At 37.3% G+C, this 22,931-nt stretch overlaps 1 protein-coding gene across 1 annotated transcript in view; it reads right to left on the bottom strand.

The window, feature by feature from the left end:
* Nucleotides 1-22,931, bottom strand: part of LOC150081645 (uncharacterized) — a 981,095-nt gene that overhangs the window by 494,613 nt on the left and 463,551 nt on the right. The window contains exon 24 of the mRNA XM_090380575.1: nucleotides 1,690-1,830. Within this exon, the coding sequence (XP_090236701.1) occupies nucleotides 1,690-1,830 (141 nt within the window). The remainder of the gene's footprint in view (nucleotides 1-1,689; nucleotides 1,831-22,931) is intronic.

A 22,931-nucleotide genomic window follows, 5' to 3' on the forward strand; every position in this document is an offset into this window, starting at 1 on the left:
TGATGTAATGGTGAAAAGCAGAATAAAGGATTTCATCCCTACAAGAATAATGTCACTGATATGATCTGAGCAAATGCTAGGAAATTTAAAACAGTAATTTGCTCAGAAATTTAAAACAGTAATCTAAGGAAAAAAGGAAAGGAATCATGCAGATCATCCCATTTCACATTCTGTAATGCCACACAACATGAGGCCAAGGATGGCCATGAAAGAGAGGCACGAGTGGAAAAGAGACTATCACCAACTTGTGATCTGAGGTGCCTAAAGGACCACTACCATTGACCGTGTGCCTGGGATGGTTGCTGGTGAGGTAAAGGTCATGATGTCTTTAGTAAATAAAGTAGAGGCTGGGGGGGGGGTGAACATATGAATTAATGAAATTTTTGGATATAGTGAACACACACACAGCAAGAATATACCAGCTTCTTGACATAACATAGCTTCAACAATAACTCCTATATATATATATATATATATATATATATATATACACTACTCAGAATCATTGCAGTCACTGGCAGCAGAGTAGAGGCTGCAATATTATACATTAGTAACTCTCTGGGGTACCTCCCGAGAGTTATTAATAGGTTAGTCTGGTGAACCATCTAATGGATGGCCTACAAAATCCATTTTAGAGCTGCAACCTTAAAATGTAAATACAGGACCCAACCATGCCCATCATAACTCAAGCAACATCACTTACACTGCATGATGGAAGAGATAGGGCTATTGTAAATTTGCTCTGGTGACTAATCATGGGTTTCACCACATCGAGTCTCCAATAAGAAAATTGGTGATACCATACCAGATGATGAGAACCATCTACCACCTAGTGTTGTTCAGTGAGTGAGTGAGTGAGTGAGAGAGTGGGAGAGAGAGAGAGAGAGAGAGAGAAGAGAGAGAGAGAGAGAGAGAGAGAGAGAGAGAGAGAGAGAGAGAGAGAGAGAGAGAATTCCTATGTGTGGTGAGGAAGACACACTTCGATCCATACTCATACACTGAATTCACTAAACTAGCTACAGTGCTTCAGACCTTACATGTGGGGGGGGGGGGAAGATATACTCAGGGTTACTAACAGTCTCACCATTATGAGGTACAAGGGTTGTCACAAAATGAACAGACTTTGTTGAAATTTGATTACTTCATTCACAAGTGGAGCATGAATATCAGTCCCATCAGCATTTTAACTCCTAGTTTGGTTTTTTGAACAATTGGTGAATGATACGACAATTTCCTCACAAGTGGCTGAGAATTTGCCTATTCCAATACACAAAATGAATAGAGTATTCCAGTACTGCATTCTTGATATGTTGCAGATGTGCCCTGCAAACGTTGGCTAGCATCTTCACTTAATAAGTAATTCCTTCTAATTGCAATCAAAATTAATGGCTGAATTCCATCAATCAAATTATGATAGACGAGTTGATAAATGGCAAATAATTAATTTCAGTTAAATATTTTTTACGGATATTTCAGAATTTCTATGGAGTGTTGTTCCATTGGTGTACTGTGTAGTTCACTTCAGTTTGGGAATTTACGCAAATAAAATCATTTTATTAATTTTAATAACAAAATTAATATCACATTTCCATGTGTAAGATATGAGATATGATAACTATGCTCTTAAAAGAGTTCTAGTCATAATTTTAAATGTCTGGCAGAGAGAATAAAATGTTAATAATTACTTACTCTTTACACAAGAAATAGGATCAGTATCAAAGGGCACATATCCAGGTCTAAGGCAAGAAAATGAGACATTACTTCCTTGTTCATAACTTGTAGTAATTTGCTGACCATCAGCAGGCCGTCCAGGATCTTCACATACTGGTCCTAAGGCAGAGAAACATTAATATTACAAAGAACAATAAAAATTATTGACTGCACTTTGTGACCAGAACTGTAGCTACAAAGAAAGAAACCTATTAAGTTTGAAAAATTTTAATTTCAATAAGTCATCTCAGAAGAGGGAATAATAAATGTGTAATTTGGATACAGAAATGGTAATGTAGAGAAATTATATAATAACAGCATTTATCTATGTTATGAGGCTGTTTAATTACTGTATTCAATATGCTCTTTCAAAAGAAGATCATATGTGGTGTGATCATTTTGAAACTATTCAACAGCGGCCTCTCAAAAATTTCAACAGAAAAACAGGAAAAATATTTCCTCAAAAGTATAGGATATTGTATTGCAGTTGTGCCAAAAGTATTGCAGTTGTGCCAAAAGGATGTAATCTTAGAATGTATACTTATTATATATGCAATATACAATACGAATTCAGCAATATTAAATCATATTTATGCAGAAACAAAACTATTTACCTAGTAAACTAGATAATTTTGAAAATAATTAATTTCCAAACCTCTAGAAAACTGTAATCTAAAATTACTGACCATCACTGATTCTACAAATCAGACTGATTATAAGAAACAGTTTGAACAAGTGAAGTGTGTGTTGGTGATATGACTGATATCCTTGGAGTGCAGGGCCAAACAAGCAGAAAGAAATATTGCAAACAGCTTAAATCACGGCTGTCATCAATTCCTTGAGAAAAAATGACATCAACTTTAAGAAGCTGATTACTGGCATTTGCAGTTGATATCAGACAGCTGTTACTCAGTTCATCAAGCAAAGATTTGCTGTAATTCTAAATTGGGCTACAAGCAGCACTATTTCCTTGATTATGGCTGTTATTCAGCCATGCAAGATTTTCCTGAGTATTATATTGTATTTCAGCTGAGTTGTAGTCCATATTCTCTTTCTAATTTTTTTTTTTTTTTTTTTAAGTATAACCAGACAGTGTCTGGTTATAGAAACTGCTCACGAGTGTTACTGTAAATATCCTTTTGATTATATTTCTAGATTCTTAACTCTATGGGCAATGTGAAAACTCTGGACTGAACACAGTGTCAGATGAGTTGTTATAGAACAATGCATATAGGAAACCATTTTCTATGTGCAACTAAATGCACAGAGAAAAAGGTTTGCTTGGTTGCTAACTGACTATTGGGGCTTAGAGGGGGAACAGGTATCCTGTGTGTTATCAGACACTCAGCCTAAAACACTGATGGATCCAATATCTCTCTATTACAGAAGATTTAGGAGAAGTCCGGTTGGCCTGCCTCCCTAAATTCCACTCATGCACACCTTCTCGATGGTAAGCCCTGTTACGTCACTTAGGTGGCAACGAACGTGTAGAGTGGTTCTCTTCAAGACACCTGGTCAGCGTGAAGAGGAAAAGACCAAACCCTCCAGCAATGAGAGCACAACAATACAAATGGCCCTCAGTCCCCAGCAGCTTTCACTCTCCCTCTTACGGCAGCGAGAGGATCAGAGTGGAAGCAGAGGGTGCTAAGAATCTCTGGGTACGACCAGGCTGCCATGCACGGAAATTGAACTTGGCCTGTTATAACGTACGATCACTCATCGGTGAAGACAGGATATTAGAGCTGGAAAAGGAATTAGAAAATGTGAATTGGAATATCATCGGTTTGGCTGAAAGAAGAAGAAGAAATGAATCACTTATAGTTTATCAAGTGGAAATCTGCTGTACACCAATGGAAACAGTGAAAGGAGTGAAGGTGGAGTTGGGTTTCTGGTCCATAAAGAATTTAAAAACAACATTTTGGAATTCAAAAGTACATCACCAAGGGTGTCAAGACTAATATTCAAGATTTCTAAGAGGTACAAGCTAAAGATTATAATGATTTATGCACCAACATCGAGCCATGATGATGAAGAGGTTGAAGAAATGTACACTGAAATTGAGAGTCTTCTAGATGAGCAGAAAACCCACTACACTATTATTATGGGGGACTTCAATGCTAAGGTTGGAAAAAGGCAAAACAGCGCAGAAAGAGGAACTATAGGAAATTTTGGAATTGGTGAAAGAAATAAAAGATGTGAAAGACTTGTGGAATTTGCAGAATCTCAAGGACTGTCAGTAATGAACACTTTTTTCAAGAAAAGGGTGAACAGAAAGTGGACATGGAAGAGTCCAAATGGATTAACAACTAATGAAATCGACTTCATCCTCACTAACAGAAGATATATTGTGGATGATGTTACCGTCCTGAATAAGGTAAATGTTGGAAGTGATCACAGAATGGTAAGATGTACACTTGATATAGATGTAGGAAAGGAAAAAACTGACTTGAGTAAATAATACAAAGGTCTTTGAAATAACAGAGGAGGAGAAAAAGCAGTATGTACTGGAACTTAAGAACAAGTTTGAGCTTCTGCAGACTACTCAGGACCAAGATATCGACAAGGAATATTACAACTTTCTGAAAGTGATAAAGCCCAAGAAACCTATAGGGAAACAGAAATCCAAAGAAAAAAAAATTAGTCAAGAAACACTTGTCATGATGAACCAAAGACAACAAATGAAGAGCAAGAAAAACACTGACAGGGAGAAAATTGAGTATACTGAGTTATGCAAAGCCATTAGAAAGAGACTCAGAGAGGACATAAGAAGATTTAACACAAGAAAAGTAGAACAAGCATTAAGGGAAAACACAGGATTTAAATCAGCAGCCATGAGCAGTAATACAGAAAGACAAATGATACTGAAACTGAAGAATAGCGATGGTGTACTTATAAACAGCAGAGAAGGCATAATTCAAATAGCAGAAGACTACTATAGAGAATTATACAAGGACGAGGGAATCATGCCAGCAGTGGGGAAGATGGATTGCAAAGTAGCAACACATACGACATACCCAATATTCTTCCTGATGAGGTAGAACATGCATTGAAGAAAATGAAGAATCAGAAAGTCCCAGGGGAAGATGAAGTTACTGTAGAGTTGTTAAAATTGGGAGGAAGAGACATAACACAAAAACTGGCAAGGCTCTTCACAAAGTGCATTCGAAAAGGTGTGATGCCTAAGCAGTGGAATAATGCAATCATAGTTTTGCTGCATAAGAAAGGAGATAAATCAGAAATTGGAAATTATAGACCAATTAGCTTGTTATCCCATATCTACAAGTTGTTCACAAGGGTCATTACTAACAGATTAGAAAGAACACTTGATGAGAATCAACTGAAAGAGCAAGCTGGCTTTAGGACAGGATTCTCAACTATGGATCACCTTCACGTAATATCACAGCTAATGGAGAAAGCAAATGAATATAAAACACCATTATGCCTGGCATTTGTGGATTATGAAAAGGCATTTGACTCCATACAGCATAAGGCAATGTTTCGGGCACTGGAAAGACAAGGCATAGATACTCCATATATTATGATTTTGAAGAAAATATATGAGAGTGCTACATCCTTTATTAGACTAGACAAAGAAAGTAGCAAATTTAAAATCGAGAAAGGAGTTCGACAAGGAAACACAATATCTCCGAAGCTGTTTACTGCTGCCCTTGAGGAAGCTTTCAGAAGATTAGACTGGTCGCAGAAAGGAGTCAATGTGAACGGAGAGTACCTAAACCATTTACGATTTGCAGATGACATTGTGGTCATAAGCCACGATCCCAAAGAATTAGAGGAAAATCTTAATCAGTTATGCACAGTTAGTAAGGATTTTGGACTAAAAATGAATATATGGCTAAAACAAAAGTAATGATGAACAAGTATGCCACGGAAAGGGAAATAATGATTGAAGGAGCAGTAATTGAAAAGGTGGAGTCATATACTTATCTGGGACAAGTTATTAGTTATAATAATGATAAATGGCTGGAAGTCAAGAGAAGAATAAATTTTGGATGGATAGCATTGAGGAAATATAGTCACATACTGAAGAGCAATATCCCAGTTTGTCTGAAACGTAAAATAATGAACCAATGTATACTCCCCACCATGACTTATGGAAGTGAAACTTGGGCACTCACCAAAAGAATGGAAGAGAATCTAAGAACTACACAGCGAAGAATGGAACGAATTATATTGGGAATCAGACTGTTAGATAAGAAGAGAAACACATGGATTAGGCAGCAAACTCAAGTAAAGGACATTCTTATCAAAACTAAAGAACTAAAATGGTCTTGGGCAGGACACATAGCTCGAAGACATGATGACAGATGGACTAAGAAAATAACAGAATGGTACCCAAGAGGAGCTAGAAGAAAACCTGGAAGACAAAGGCGGAGATGGATAGATGAAATTCATGAGTTTTTGAGTAGTAAATGGATGGCCAGTGCTCAAAACAGAAGGAACTGGAAAGTTGCTGGAGAGGCCTTCATCCTGCAGTGGATTGAAAATGGCTGATGATGATGATGAACTGACTATTCACTCAAAAATCATGGCAAACTTGTCCCTAGGTACTTATTCAGCCACATATGTTACTTTTACTATACCATATATGTTACTTTTTTTTATTATATACTATACAATAAAACAGTCCACATGGCTGGATAGTGCAGTGTCGAGTCAGGTTGGTGTGACATAAGCACTGGGAAATTAGGCACTAGGCCTAATGACTCCAATCAGTATAATAAACAACTGTACAGGGAAATAGAGTAAATCAAAGAGTCTCATAATGGGAGATTTTAATTACCCAGATATTGACTGGAATTTGTGGATTGGTCACTCGCACACTAGCAAGGCTTTTGTGGATTTATTGGATGATTGTTTTCTACAGCAGCATGTTCAGGAGCAACAAGAGGGAGTAATACTCTTGATATGATTATCAGTAGTGATTCTTCATGCATTAAGAATCTGCAGATAAAGGAACCACTAGGTGGCAGTGATCACAGTGTGCTGAAGTGGAATTTACTCAAAGAGGTAACTACCATCAGAGGTAAAGGGAATGGTTTTTGTTTTTGTAAAGCTAACTATGGAGGTCTGAGACAGTATTTAAATTCTATACAGTGGGATCAACTGATAATGTTACCAACAGCAAATTCAAAATGGGAATCATTCAAAGAATTAATCTTGGAAGCTACTAAGCTTTTCATAGCAACTAAGAAATATTGTTCAAGGTATAGGCTTAAATGGAGATCAAATGAACTAATGAGACATGTTGCAGAGAAGCAAAATGCATGGGATACAAATAAATTAATGGGTGACATGGAAGCCCATGATAGATATAAGCTTGTCTGTAACCAAGTCACAAAGGAGGTTAGGCAGATTACAAAAAATCTTTGGCAAAGGTTAAAAAAAGAAAAACAGCAAAGATTTCTTTACTTATGTAAACTCTAGGAGGAAGGGGATGAACCAGATTGGTCCACTGGATATCGACGATTCAACCGTTGATGATCCTGCTCAGGTAGCTAACAAACTAAATGAGTATTTTGAATCAACATTCACACATTAGGAGTTATTCAAGGAGGGGAATGTCGGAGGTGAATTAAACTCTGGCAGTGAGCTAGATGATTTTGTAATAACTGAGAGCAAAGTGGAGGAGAAATTGTTGAAGATAAACATAAGAAAGGCACTTAGAGTGGATGGGATCTATCCAGTTATATTAAAGGAGGCAGCAAAGGAAGTAAGCAAACCCTTAACCATAATTATGAGAGCTTCCTTGCACTCAGGGGAGGTACCCATGGACTAGAGATGTGCAATTGTGACCCCGATTCACAAAGGAGGATCAAAGGGCAACACAAGTAATTATAGATCTGTTAGTTTAACTTCTGTTCCAGGGAAATTAATGGAGTCACTGGTTAAAGAAGCACTGCAGGATCATCTAGACAAGACTTCAGTTATAGCTCAGACACAGCATGGTTTTGTTAAGGGAAAGTCTTGTCCGAACAATCTGATTGGATACAATGATGTGGTCACAAAGAGACTGGATGCAGGGAATAACTTGATATCATATATTTGGATCTCAGAAAGGCTTTTGATACTCTTGCACATGGAAGACTGCTGCACAAATTGCAGCAGTGTGGCATTGCCACACTGCTGCAATTTGTGCTTGTAATCAATGGACAATGCAATTTGTGCTTGTAATCAATGGACAATGCAATTTGTGCTTGTAATCAATGGACAATGCAATTTGTGCTGGTAATCAATGGACAATGCAATTTGTGCTTGTAATCAATGGACAATGCTCATTGTGGACTAATGTTATTAGTGGAGTCTCTCTGAGTTCAGTGTTGGGTCCATTGTTGTTTTCTGTATTTATAAATGATATTGATGATAGTATAACAGGCTTAATGTCCAAGTTTGTAGATGATACGAAGGTTGGCAGGGTAGTAATGACACTAATGACAGTACGCTGCAGCAAAAGGATCTAGAAAAGTTGAGCAGATGGGCTAAGATGTGGCAACTGCAGTTGCCACATCTTAGACCAAGTTTTCTGAGCAGCGCAGATGGTCTGCAATAGTAGCTCATGGAAGACTGCTGCCCAAGATACTATGAGTACCATGGTGTTTTGTCAATGATATACAGGAATGTTTCTAGCAGGGATAAGGAGGTGATTATCCCCTTGTATAAGGCAATGGTCAGTTCACACCTTGAGTACTGTACACAGGTCTGGAGGCCTAATTTCAGAGATCTGATTGAGGTGTATAAAGCCTTGAATGGTTTGAGCATGCTCAATGCTGATGAGATTCTTCTTCTTGCTCAGAATAATCACCTGACAGAGCATAAATTTAAATTGAGGAAAGACAGTTGTAGGTTAGATGTGCAGAAGTTTGCCTTTAGCCAGAGTGTGTTTAATTTCCATCTGCTGGAACAAATTTCTATCTGTCATTGTAGGAGTTGATAGCTTAAATAGATTCAAGACAGAACTAGACAAATATTTGGAATGAGTGGATGGGTGAAATTAGATTTTTTTTGGTTGATACTATAGAAGCTTGCTTTCTTGCATCATGTGCCTTTACTAATGATAACTGCTAATGCTAATCGCTGTTTTTATATTTTGGTAATTAAAACAGGCATGTGTATACTGTACCAAAAATGTTACAGCTACAAAGAACTTCATTCTCCCTTGCCACCTCTCAACAATGTCCAGTAAACATAATTAGCCAATAGCACAATACAGAATATATGTATTATTCGGAAAACCAGAAAATCTTGAAGATAAGTTTGATACATATCCTGATTTTGCTGATAAATTATTTTATACTCTTTTATAGTAAAGTAATATGAGGGTAATTCAAATTAAAGATGAAAAAATTATACTCTTCTGGCATATTATTTCCTTAAGTACGTTAGCAGCACAGTGTATGTGCTTCTTTCTTTATCCGTTTATGCCAACTTAAATAGCATACAAAGACAACTTCACCATAGTCATGCACGGTTGATATAAGATCTACCATTTATTTTTAAGCACCACAGAAGGGATAGCACTGGTCAAACTTTAAAATATAATATTGGATCAATTATGATGAGGCATGACGGAATTAAAAGAAAGTATCTGAGTGGATAAATAAGTTTGAATATGGATCAAAAAATGTAAAAGTTACTCCACAAACTAAACTTTATTTCACCCATCAACTCGCTCCAAATGTTTGTCAAGTTTTGCCTTGAATCTATTTAAGCTATCAATTTCTACAATGACAGATGGAAGTTTGTTCCAGCAATCAACCATCCGCTGTCTAAAGGCAAACTTCCACCCATCTATCCTACAACAGTCTTTCCTCAATTAGAATTTATGCCCTCTCAGGCGATTATTCTGAGCAAGAGGAAGAATCCCATCATGCTCAAATGATTTAAGGCTTTATACACCTCAATCAGATCACCTTGCAGGTGCCTAGTCTCCAGACACTGTAATTTGCAAAACTTAAGCCTTTCTTTGTAAGAGCAACCCTTTGTTCCATTTACTAATTTTGTTCCCATTCTCTGTACGTGTTCCAACAGCTCTACATCCTTCTTAAAATAAGGCCTCCAGACCTGTATACAGTACTCTAGGTATGGCCTTACCATTGCCTTATACAAGGGGATAATCACCTCCTTATCCCTGCTAGAAAAATTCCTGTATATCACTGACAAGACACCATGAGCTACACTTGCAGACCATCTGCACTGCACAGAAAACTTCAAAAAATGCCTGCACAATTACCCCCTGGTCCTTTTTATTCTCTACCACTGTCAGTGTAGTACTCTGGGGTTACTGCTTCCCATATGTCAATGTAAATGTATATTTGTCAATGTTAAACTTCATATGCCACCTCTCAGCCCATCTGCTAAACTTTTCTAGATCCTGTTGCTGCAGCGTACTGTCATTAGTGTCATTAACAACCCTGCCAACCTTCGTATATCGGTTGCAAACTTGGACATTAAGCCTGATATACCATCATCAATATCATTTATAAATACAGAAAACAACAATGGACCCAACACTGAACCCCAAGGGACTTCACTAATAACATTAGTCCACGAAGAGCAGTGTCCATTGATTACCACTCTCTGTCTTCGCCCACTCAACCATCCCTTTATCCATAGCAGCAATTTGCCTCCAATGCCACACTGCTGCCATTTGTGCAGCAGTAAACAATATAAAGTAATATATTAAAAGCAATAATCACATAAAACAAATTATGAAGATATAAAAGACTTGTATCATCATAATTTCTTCTTATATTTTTATGGTTTCTAAGAAATTAATACAATTCCATGTGCCACAGTGTCAAAGAAACAGATCTTCATAGGCCTTTCTAAGATCCAAATATATGATATCAAAATTATTCTTTGCATTCAATTCCTTTGCGACTACATCATAGTATCCAATCAAATTGGTGAGACAAGACTTTCCCCTTAACAAACCCATGTTGTGTCTGAGCTATAACTGAAGTCTTGTCTAGATGATCCTGCAATGCTTCTTTAACCAGTGCCTCCATTAATTTCCCTGGAAAAGATGTTAAACTAACAGGTCTGTAATTACCTGTCTCCCTTTGATCCTACTTTGTGGATTGGGGTCACATTTGTACATCTGCAGTCCATGGGTACCTCCCCTGTGTCCTCTCATAATTATGGCTAAGGGCTTGCTTACTTCCTTTACCGCTGCCTTTAATATAACTGGATAGATTTCACCCACCCCAGGTGCCTTTCTTTTGTTTATCTTCAACAATTTCTCCTCCATTTTACTCTCAGTTATTACAAGATTACTGCCAGAGTTTAATACACCTCTGTCATTTCCCTCCCTGAATAACTCCACATGTGTGAATGTAGATGCAAAATATTCATTTAGTCTGTTAGTTGCCTGAGCAGGATCATCAACAGTTGAACCATCGATATCAAGTGGACCAATCTGATTCATCCCCTTCCGTCTAGAGTTTACATAAGTAAAGGATCTAACACCAGAAGTGAAGTTCACCAAAAGTAAAAGGTAGGATACAAGCAAAATACCTCTTCTAAACGTGTAGTTACTGTAATATATAACAGTCAATACATGTAATATATAAATTCTAAGAGTATTTTTCATACTTATGCCTGTAAAGAAGTGAATGGTGTCATACAAATGTAGTCTGACCAAAGAAACTCTGCACCCAAGCACCTTTGTAAAAATATTATTTACTATATTCTGGGGCAAAAAAGAAAAAAAAGAAAAAAAAAAAAGGGAGAAATTGCAACAAAGAAACATATACTTTGAACTCACCTAAAATTAGAAATTTCAAACATGTACCCACATCTGTTATCCAGAGGTTTGTGGGTGTGCATGCGTTTGCACATGCATCTTCACATGTGCACATGCCTGCCATTTTAAAAAACTCAAGTCTAAGTAAACTCAAGTCAAAGTAAAAAACTCAAGTCTAAGTAAGCTTATAATATAAAGTAATATATTAAAAGCAATAATCACATAAAACAAATTATGAAGATATAAAAGACTTGTATCATCATAATTTCTTCTTATATTTTTATGGTTTCTAAGAAATTAATACTCTTCATAATTTCTTAAGATTTTTTTGTTATTATATTTAACCCTTTTGCTACCACTTTTGCAACTACATTATTAAGATATTTTTCTCTTCTTTTGATGGCTGGTACAACATTTTTAAATGAAACAACAAATTTTAATATTAGTGAAATTTTCTTTAAATCTGCACTGAAGAGTAAATAATTTTTCTCAGAACCCATGTAATAGTAGTAATAGTAATAACAAGCAATTATTTTAATAGATCACTAAAACGCATCCAGCTGCACTCAGCTGGATGCATTTTAGATGGTTTGGGTAGTATGTAGATTACAATGATTTCAATGGTAATTGCATAGCATACAGACCCTCAAAATAGACTGAGCTGCTAGAAATGTTAAAGGCAAGTAAGGCTCTTGGGGTTGATGAAAGATACCCAGCAATTTTAAAGGAGGCAGTGAGAAAGTAAATGGGACCATTAAGATTAATTATTAGGGCCTCGTTGTACTTGGCCAAGATTTCCTTGGACTGGAGAAGTGTCAGTGTCTTAGCAATACATAAAAGGGAGTTCTAAGAATGACAGACCAGTCAGTCTAACTTCAGTGGTGGAGAAAATCATGGAGACAATGATTAAGAGTGCAATACAGATATATTTATACAGAAATGGAAACTATGAATGATATACATCATGAATCTGTTAAGGGAAAATCATGTTTAAACTAATCTAGTTTATTTTTACAGAATTACTCATAAACTGATTTAATTTTGACACTGTTTATTTGGATCTAAGCAAAGAATATAAATCTGAATATAACAGCCCTCATGAAAGGTTACTGTATAAGCGAGAACATGTTGGAATCATAGGGTGATTACATGTAAAACACAGGTTCACAAGCATCTAATCTCTGCATTTAGAAATGTGCATTATTTTGCTTACTGGTAAGCAAAATAAATAAATAAAGTAAGTTAACCAGAAGAATTCTCAGTAATGTTGATACACAAAATATGTGGTTGGTGGTTGTTGTTGTTATTTGTTTCTTTAGGAGCATTAGCAACTAAGGCCATATTGCTCCAGGGATATGCGGTGGTCATTCCCTGACCTTTCCGCATCCTCCGTTTTTGGTGGTCACGGGCTCGAACCCCAGTCTAATCAAGAAGCATGTGCTACGCACTGCCATTCCTGCCCACCTGGCTATGGAGGCACCTTATGTGGTTGGGTAGGTTTTACTAGGAAGTATATTAAAGCCAGAAAAATAAGACAATTTTTATGTGCGAACTGAGGAAAATGTAATTCTTCAGATGAGAAATTAATCCTCATATTTTTTTTAAGAAATTTTCATCAGACAGTCTAACTGACATAAAGAGCAATAACAACTGGGGAAAAGACCTGCACAAACCAAGAGATGAATACACATTTTGTTTTTGTGCATAAGCCATAACTGCCCATTCATTTTTCCAGTCAGTACAGAGCAAAAATACACTAACCATTACTTCAGCCACTGACAACAAGAAAGATGAAACTACAAATCAGTCCAGCAAGCAGACAGATTAATACAACCAGCAATGTTGCAGAATCTGCAAGATGACTGAGGCTCCTATTGGTTAGCTCGCTTTCCTAGGTATGTAAACTCCTCTAAGCCAGTATGTAAGTAGGTAAGCCAGTGTGGCACAATGTCTCTGCAGTGGGACAGCTTAGTCTCTCCTGCAGTGCAATTTGATCTTCCATGATCAAGTTATAGATTTATCCTAGTAAGTACAAGCATCTATCTGATTTGTAATTAGTTCATTAGCACTTGGAAACATTTGTAATTTGAAATGTAGTAGCATTAGCATTAGTAGAGGCATATGATGCAAGAAAGCAAGCTTATTCAGCATCAGCAAAAAAAAAAAAACCACTACTCCCATTTCACCCCTCAATTCGTTCGAAATACCTGTCCAGCTGAGCCTTAAATTTGTTTAGGCTATCAACTTCAACAACAAGCGATGGAAGTCTATTCCACAAACCAACTGCCCGCTGGCTAAAGGCGAATTTCCGCACATCTTTCCGACATCCGTCCTTCCTCAATTTGAATTTATGCCCTCTCAGGTGATTATTCTGAGCAAGAGGAAGAATCCCATCGGCATTGAGCATGCTCAAGCCATTCAAAGCCTTGTACACCTCTATCAGATCACCTCGGCGATGCCTAGTCTCCAGGCTCTGTAATTTGCAAAACTTAAGCCTTTCTTCGTAAGAGCAACCCTTTGTTCCATTCACTAATCTTGTTGCCCTTCTCTGTACTCGTTCCAGCAGCTCTACATCCTTCTTGAAATGAGGCCTCCAGACCTGTATACAGTACTCAAGGTGTGGCCTGACCAATGCCTTATACAAGGGAATAATCACATCTCTGTCCCTGCTAGAAAAATTCCTGTATATCATTGACAAGACACCATGAGCTACTCTTGAAGCTCGTCTGCACTGCTCAGAGAACTTCATATCTGCCTGCACAATTACCCCCAGGTCCTTTTCATTCTCTACCACTGTCAGCGTAGTACCACAGAGTTGATACGTTGATCTGGGGTTACTGTTTCCCATATGTAGTACTTTACATTTGTCAATGTTAAACTTCATTTGCCACCTCTCAGCACATCTGCTCAACCTTTCCAGATCCTGTTGCAGCAGCATAGTATCAGTAGTGTCCTTAACAACCCTGCCAACCTTTGTATCGTCTGCAAACTTTGACATTAAGCCTGATACACCATCATCAATATCATTTATAAATACAGAAAACAACAATGGACCCAACACTGAACCCTGAGGAACTCCACTAATAACATTAGTCCACGTTGAGCAGTGTCCATTGATTACCACTCTCTGTCTTCTGCCACTCAACCATCCCTTTATCCATAGCAGCAATTTGCCTCGAATGCCACACTTCTCCAATTTGTGCAGCAGTCTTCCATGTGCAACAGTATCAAAAGCCTTTCTAAGATCCAAATATATAATATCAAAGTTATTCCCTGCATCCAGTTCTTTTGTGACTACATCATAGTATCCAATCAAATTGGTCAGACAAGACCTGCCCTTAACAAACCCATGCTGTGTCTGAGCTATAACTGAATTCTTGTCCAGATGATCCTGCAGTGCTGCTTTAACCAGTGCCTCCATTAATTTTCCTGGAACCGAAGTTAAACTAACAGGTCTATAATTACTTGTGTCAGCCTTTGATCCTCCTTTGTGAATTGGGGTTACATTTGCACATCTCCAGTCCATGGGTACCTCCCCTGAGTCCAAAGAAGCTCTCATAATTATGGCTAGGGGTTTGCTTACTTCCTTTGCTGCCTCCTTTAATATAACTGGATAGATCCCATCCACCCCGGGTGCCTTTTTTATGTTTATCCTCAACAATTTCTCCTCCACTTTCCTCTCAGTTATTAGAAAATCATCTAGCTCACTGCCAATGTTTACTTCACCTACGACATTCCCCTTCCTGAATAACTCCTCATGTGTGAATGTAGATGCAAAATACTCGTTTAGATTGTTAGCCACCTGAGCTGGATCCTCAACTGTTGAACCATCAACATCCAGTGGACCAATCTGATTCATCCCTTTCCTTCTTGTGTTTAAATAGGTAAAGAACTCTTTTCTGTTTTTCTTTGCATCCTTTGCCAAGGATTTCTCATAATCTGCCTTTGCCTGCCTAATCTCCTTTGTGACTTGGTTACAGACCACCTTATATCTATCATAGGCTTCCACGTCACCCATTAATTTGTATGTATCCCATGCATTTTTCTTCTCTGCCATATGTCTCATTAGTTCATCTGACAACCATTTAGGCCTGAACCTTGAACAATATTTCTTGGTTGGTATGTAAAGCCTGGTAGCTTCCAAGATTAGTTCCTTGAATGCTTCCCATTTTGAATTTGCTGTTGGTAACATCATCAGTTGGTCCCACTGTATAGAATTTAAATACTGTCTCAGACCATCATAGTCGCCTTTACGAAAGCAAAAACCCTTCCCTTTACCTCTGATGGTAGTTACCTCCTTGAGTAAATCCCACTTCAGCACACTGTGCTCACTGCCACCCAGTGGTTCATTTATCTGCAGATTCCTAATGCATGAAGAATCACTACTGATAATCAGATCAAGAGTATTACTCCCTCTAGTTGCCTCCCGAACATGCTGGTGTAGAAAACAATCATCCAATAAATCCACAAAAGCCTTGCTAGTGTGTGAGTGACCAACCCACAAATTCCAGTCAATATCTGGGAAATTAAAATCCCCCATTATAAGACTCTCTGATTTACTGGCCCATTCTATTTCCCTGTACAGTATCTTATTATACTCATCAGAGTCATTAGGCCTATAGCACACTCCTACTCTCAATTTTGATTTACCTATGCTTATGTCACACCAAACTGACTCAACACTGCACTGTCCAGCGATGTCAACTGGCTTCACTTCCTTGGATTTTATGTGTTTTTTAACTAATAGCATAACCCCTCCTCCCTTCCTATCCTGTCTATCCTTTCTGTAGACGTTGTACTCCCCAAATTCCAGTTCTGCATTCCTTATATCTGTGTGACACCACGTCTCTGATATCCCAACAATATCTGCCTTTGATGTTTTGAGTAATACCTCAAATTCATCAAATTTATTTACTAAACTCCTAGCATTAGTGTACACGCAAGTATACATGCATCTGTTTCTATTCTTAGCTACCCTAACACAACCCATGTGTTTACTTGTACCGCAATGACTTCCAGCAGTCTCTGAAATATCCTGCATCTTGTTTTTCAGGCTTCTGCTCATTCCAATAGAAGCAGTGCAAGAATCTCTTTCACCTCTGCCAGTGGCTACTGTTAATCCATTAGTCTTTGTCTCCCCCCAAGCTAGCAGTTTTCCGACCCACCTAACACTGCCTCGATAGCATCAGCAAATATTCTTGCACCCTTTCTATTTAAGTGTATCCCATCCTTGTAGAAGCAATCTCTCCTGTTAACAAGTACAGTCCAGGCTGAAAAAAATTCTACCCCTTCAGCCTTGCACAATCTTTCCAGGGCCGAATTGATCGACAAGGCTCTCATCATATACTCCCTCCTATCGTGTCTGGGCAGAATTGCAGACACTTTCAAATTCAACCCTACTTCACGGCTCTTTTTCAACAGTGACCTGTACTTGTTAAGTAATTCCGCTGGTCTCCTACTCTTAATATCATTAGTGCCAACGTGTACAACTATATCACCTTTTGTGCCCTTAAAAGATGATATCTGCTCTACAACGTCATCAACCTTTGCCCCTGGCAGACATACCCTGGTCCTGTTCCACCTATCCTTTTTACAAAGCATGTTCCCCGTTTCCCTGACAATTGAGTCACCAACAACTACTAGTTCCTGTTGGACCAGCGCATTCTGCCTTGGGGGGCTGCCTCTGTGTTGCAAGATGACCAAGTCCAAGCTCTGGCGTTGATGTGGGCAGCTGAGAGCTTGATGGGCCCCTCAATTTATTTCCTTCGAGGGCATCCACCCTGTCCTTCAAGGTCTCATATAGGCCCATAACAACGCCGAGTTGTCGCCTAATTTCCTTGAACTCCTTGCATCGTGCACACACAAAGACATCCCCCATGGCAGTATCATGTCCCGTACCCGATTGCTCCGCAAACATCAAGCAAACAGTGCATCTTAAAAGGCTGAGATTCAGAGGGCAACCGCCCCCCCTCAGTTCTCCCCTGAGTCACAGCACTCCCATTAGCTTGAGCCTTTTGCTTTGCTGCTCTGGTCAGAGTCATGATTTCGATTTAAATGTCAATAAAATTACAATTTCAGAACAGAATTAAAACCTTAAACTTGTATCTTAACACAGTTATAACGCTATATTTATTTTTCAGTATCGAGTGTTATCTACGAGTTCCCTTTATATAACTTCCGTATCAAGTATGTATTAATTATTTGTTACGTTTGTACTCTAAGTCGTTATATATAAAGTACAATTTAATTGACAATGAAGTTTAACAAGATTAATAGATGTACTGATTAATTGACAATATTATATTATGCACTATACTATACAAAGCTAATGCTATCGAATTCCGGATATGCTGTATCGCGTTTCCGTAACGAGTGTTATCTACGAAATCCCTTTATATAACTTCTGTATCAAGTTATGTATTAATTATTTATTTTTACTAATTATTTATGTTCCGTAACCTAAGTGGTTATATGTATAGTTAAAATTACAATTTAATTGCCAATGAAGTTCGACAAGATTAATAGATTTTACTGATTAATTTTCACGTAACAATGGCGGCCGTTTATGAACGGTAAACACGTGGATTTGATACCCTTTCCGATACTAAGTAATACCTACAAAATCTCTATCTAAGTTATTTTAACTTTAAGTACCGTAAGTAGGAATATAAAGCTACTCTAGAAATAAGTTAATATGTCAATTTAAACTAATAAAGCAGAAAACAAATCAGAAAAAACTTCTCTATTCCAAGAGCGGCAGAAAGGCACATCCGCACAGGAAACCCTCGTCCTCAGACAAATGTATCCCAAATTAGTATCCCAAATTACATAGAAATCTTCATTATTTAGTATATATTCAATTAAGAAAAATTGATTACTTAATGCATTAATTTAGATTTTAATTTTAATTAAATTTTAACTTAAATTTATTAAAACTTGATCCAACGAAACAACTCATTAACATTAGCATTATTAGAAGCATATTGTGCAAGAATGCAAGCTTATACAGCATCAGCCCAAAAAAAAACACATATTCTCATTTCACCCATCCATTCACTCCAAATGTTTGTCTAGTTCTGCCTTGAATTTATTTAAGCTGTCAACTTCTATGACATGGATATTTGTTCCAGCAGTCAACTACCCGCTGGCTAAAGGCAAATTTCCACACAGCTATTCTGCAACTGTCTTTCTTCCTCAATTTATATTTGTGTCCCCTCAGATGACTGATCTGGGCAAGAAGAAGAATTCCATCAACATTGAGCTTGCTCAAACCATTCAGGGCCTTATACATCTCAATCAGATCACTGCACAGGTGCCTAGTCTCCAGACCTGTATACAGTACTCAAGGTGAGGTCTGACCATTGCCTTATACAAGGGGATAATCACCTCCTTATCCCTGTTAGAAAAATTCCTGTATATCATTGACAAGAGACAATGAGCTATTCTTGTAGACTGTCTGCACTACTCAGAAAACTTCAAATCTGACTGCACAAGTAACAATTACCAGGTCTTTTTCAAGTATAGTACCGAGTATAGTACCACACAGTTGATACATTATTCTGGGGTTACTGCTACCCATGCAGTATTTTACATTTGTCAATGTTGAACTTCAGTTGCCACCTCTCAGACAATCTGTTCAACTTTTCTAGATCCTCTTGAAGTAGTGTACTGTCATTAGGGTCATTAACAACCTTGCCAACCTTCGTATTGCCTGCAAACTTAGACATTAAGCCTGATATACTTTCATCAATAACATTAATAAATACGGAAAACAACAATGGACCCAACATCGAACCCTGGGAGACTCCACTAATAACATTAGTACACGAAGAGTAGTGTCCACTGATTACCACACTCTCTGCCTTCTCCCACTCAACCATCCCTTTATCCATAGCAGCAACTGCCCTTAATGTCATACTGCTCCAATTTGTACAGTAGTCTTCCATGTGCAACAGTATCAAAAGCTTTTTTAAAATCCAAGTATATGATATCAAAATTATTTTTTGCATTGAATTCCTTTGTCTAGATGATCCTGCAATGCTTTTTTAACCAGTGCCTCCATTAATTTCCCTGGAACAGAAGTTAAACTAGCAGGTCTGTAATTACTTATGCCACCCTTTGATCCTCCTTTGTGAAATTGGGTCACATTTGGACATCTCCAATCCATGGGGACCTTCCCTGAGTCCAAGGAAGCTCTCCTAATTCTAAGGGTTTGTTTATTTCCTTTACTGTCTTCTTTAATATAACTGGATAGATCCCATCCACCCCCCCCCCCACTTAGCTCCCTGTTAGAGTTTGATAAACTTCTGGCATTCCCCTTCTTGAATAAGTCCTCAGGTGTGAATGCAGATGCAAAATACTCATTCAGTTTATGAAATATAACTTTTTTTAAGTGGACTAATCTGGTTCAACCCTTTCTTTCTAGAGTTTACATAAGTAAATTTCTTTACATAAGTAAAGAAATCTTTGCTGCTTTTCTTTGCATTCTTTGCCAAAGGATTTTAATAATCTTCCTTTGCCTACCTAACTTCCTTTGTGACTTGATTACAGACCAGTTTATATCTACCATAGGCTTCTGCGTCACCTAATAATTTATATGAATCCCGTGCATTTTTCTTCTCTGCCACAATCCTCATTACTTCATCTCACATCCATTTAGGCCTAAACCTTGAATGGTTTTTCTTAGTTGGTACGAAAAGCCTAGTACCCTCTAAGATTAAGTCCCTGAAGTCTTCCCATTTAGAATTCACTATTGGTAACATCATCAGTTGATCCCACTCTATAGAATTTAAAAACTCTCCGAGACCACTGTGGTCACCTTTACAAAAAACCCTTCCTCCTACCCCTGATGGTAGTTGTATCTTTAAGTAAATCCCACATCAGTACACTGTGATCACTGCCACCTAGTGGTTCCTTTATCTGCAGATTCTTAACACATGAAGAATCACTGCTGATAATCAGATCAAGGGTATTACTCCCTCTGGTTGCCTCTCGAACATGTTGCTGTAGAAAACAGTCATCCAATAAATCCACAAAAGTCTTGCTAGTGTGTGAGTGACGCACACTAGCAAGACGTTTGCTACTTGGTAGCAAACACCACTTAGTTGGTATGAAAAGACTAGTAGATTTCAAATTTGTCTTGAATAAAAAAAACTACGGAAATCCTTCTTTATATAATTAACTTTGTATCTCTGTGTTTCTTTGTATATAATTTATATAGTTAACTGTCTCTTTCTATATATATATATATATATTACACAACAAAAAAACAAGGCCTAATGATGGATTTCAACACAGAAATATGACAGGTAGCCAATTTATTGAATTGTGGGGACTATTTGGGTATATTGTAATAATAGTTCTCTCATTCCAATAAACTAATTAAATACTTCACTTGGTAAAATATCTTTACTAAACCTATTTTATAGTAATCCATGTAATGTTTTTTCTCTTTACTTCTCTGTTTTGATTCTAGACTTAATAATAAACTCCAAAGTTGAGTTTGAAATGTTGCTGTGATTACAGCAAGACTATTGGAATGGTTAAATACAGAGCCTATTTCATTTATTCACTAGTCATTAAGTACAATAGGAATTGCTCAGTGTCACAATTAAAGTTGATTTATGACTGTAACTGAGTCACTTTGACAGTAGAGAAATGGCTCAAATCCACATGGTACCATGAAATATAGTAAAATTTTGTAGTCTCTATCCTCTGTCTTGTAAAACTCCTCAGACTATCTTGGAATATAAACAGGAAAAAAATATATATTTATTTATTTTACATGTAGTGCAGTTAGCATCAAGATTGCTGGAAAATTATAAATTTTGCAGAGTTAGGAAATTTTATTAGGAAAACATTCATACTGTGATGTTGGCAATTCCAACAATTTGGTCACTAATTTTGGTATTGAACATGATAAAGATATTGTCTACTGACTTTAGTTTATGATGTGAACTTTGATGAAATTATTAATAGTGTCTCCTGTATAATTTGTCAGTAAAGTTTTAGCAGCTATCCATATATAATAAAATTCTGAGAAAGAGAACATTATCTTCAGTCTGACATCGACACACAAAAATGGGAGTACACTTGTGGTAAAGGTGCTAATTTAGCCTACTTTTCTTCTTGTGTGCTTCAATCAAAGTCAAAAATTTATAATGCAATATATTTTTATTCTGCAAGTGGTCAAAAATTCACTTCTAAATTAGAATACAAAGAAGATTATTCAATTCAATAACAGTCAACAAGAAAAAAAAAGAGTTGATGGTATCTTTAAAAACTTGATTTCAAAAAATAAAGGATCATTCAACAAAAAGAACAAAGAATAGGACAGTCTTAAGTCATCCTCCGCATTCTCAGATTTTATCTAATCTCCTCATCACCAAGTTTACAGAGGGCACATCTGAGTGATTGCAGAATCATTCACTATTAGATATATCCCCATGTTTTTTGACATTCAGATAAGATAAACGAATTATATCTTAATCTTAACAAAAACAGCCTTGAAAATTCTCCCCAAGTTTACATTTATTTCTTACTATTTGATTTCCCCCTAAAATACTCCTCGACAGTATCTTCTTTTTGCTATCAGATCAATGAATGTATCACTTTAGTTCTACACCCTCTCAGTTCTATACTAATTCAATCTATGCTAATTTTAATTACTATAGATTGTACTTATTTTTTTGCTGAGTTCTCACGGAAACACCTTTGGGTACATTCTTCTTCTTCTTACAGTCATATAGTTCCATGAGAAGCTGTTGTGGCCACCAAAAAATTCCTAAAACTGCAACGATCATGTGCTATACTAGGGGTATCACAAACTGTCACGTCCAAAAGTTCACTTATCCCATGCTTCTACCTAGTTGCAGGTCTTCCTTTAACAGCAGTTTTTGGGTTGGTTTTGTAATGGTCTCTGTGGAATCAGATAATGTGGTGTTATGCAATTACCTACCATTTGGCCAATTTTGAAAGAGGCTGGCTTTAATCATAGGAAGAGTCATCGTGCATCCCACAAGATGCTCTTGAAGAAGAAAAGTGACTACAGCAGAGCTCTCGCTTAGTCCAGAAGGCTGATAACAACTGGTTTTCGCCTGGTTTCCAGAGTTCGTCTATGGGTACATAGTCAAGAAAAAACTGGTAAGTAGCTACAATTATGCTAGTATTGACCATGGTGTGTGTGTGTGTGTGTGTGTGTGTGTGTGTGTGTGTGTGTGTGTGTGTGTGTGTGTGTGTGTGTGTGAATAAGAGAGAGAGAAAGAGAGAGAGAGAGAGAGGGAGAGAGAGAGAGAGAGAGAGAGAGAGAGAGAGAGAGAGAGAGAGAGAGCATAATTAATCTACAAATAAAGGAAACACATCGTTAAATTTTGATTTAGGCTAAATTTGCTGAAATTTTTATAACTAAAATAAATACTAGTTTCTTGAACTACACAATGATATTAAGATATAAATATAT

This window comes from Mastigoproctus giganteus, chromosome 8, assembly GCF_048544385.1.
Source record: "Mastigoproctus giganteus isolate SK-2022 chromosome 8, ASM4854438v1, whole genome shotgun sequence".
NCBI lineage: Eukaryota > Metazoa > Arthropoda > Arachnida > Uropygi > Thelyphonidae > Mastigoproctus > Mastigoproctus giganteus.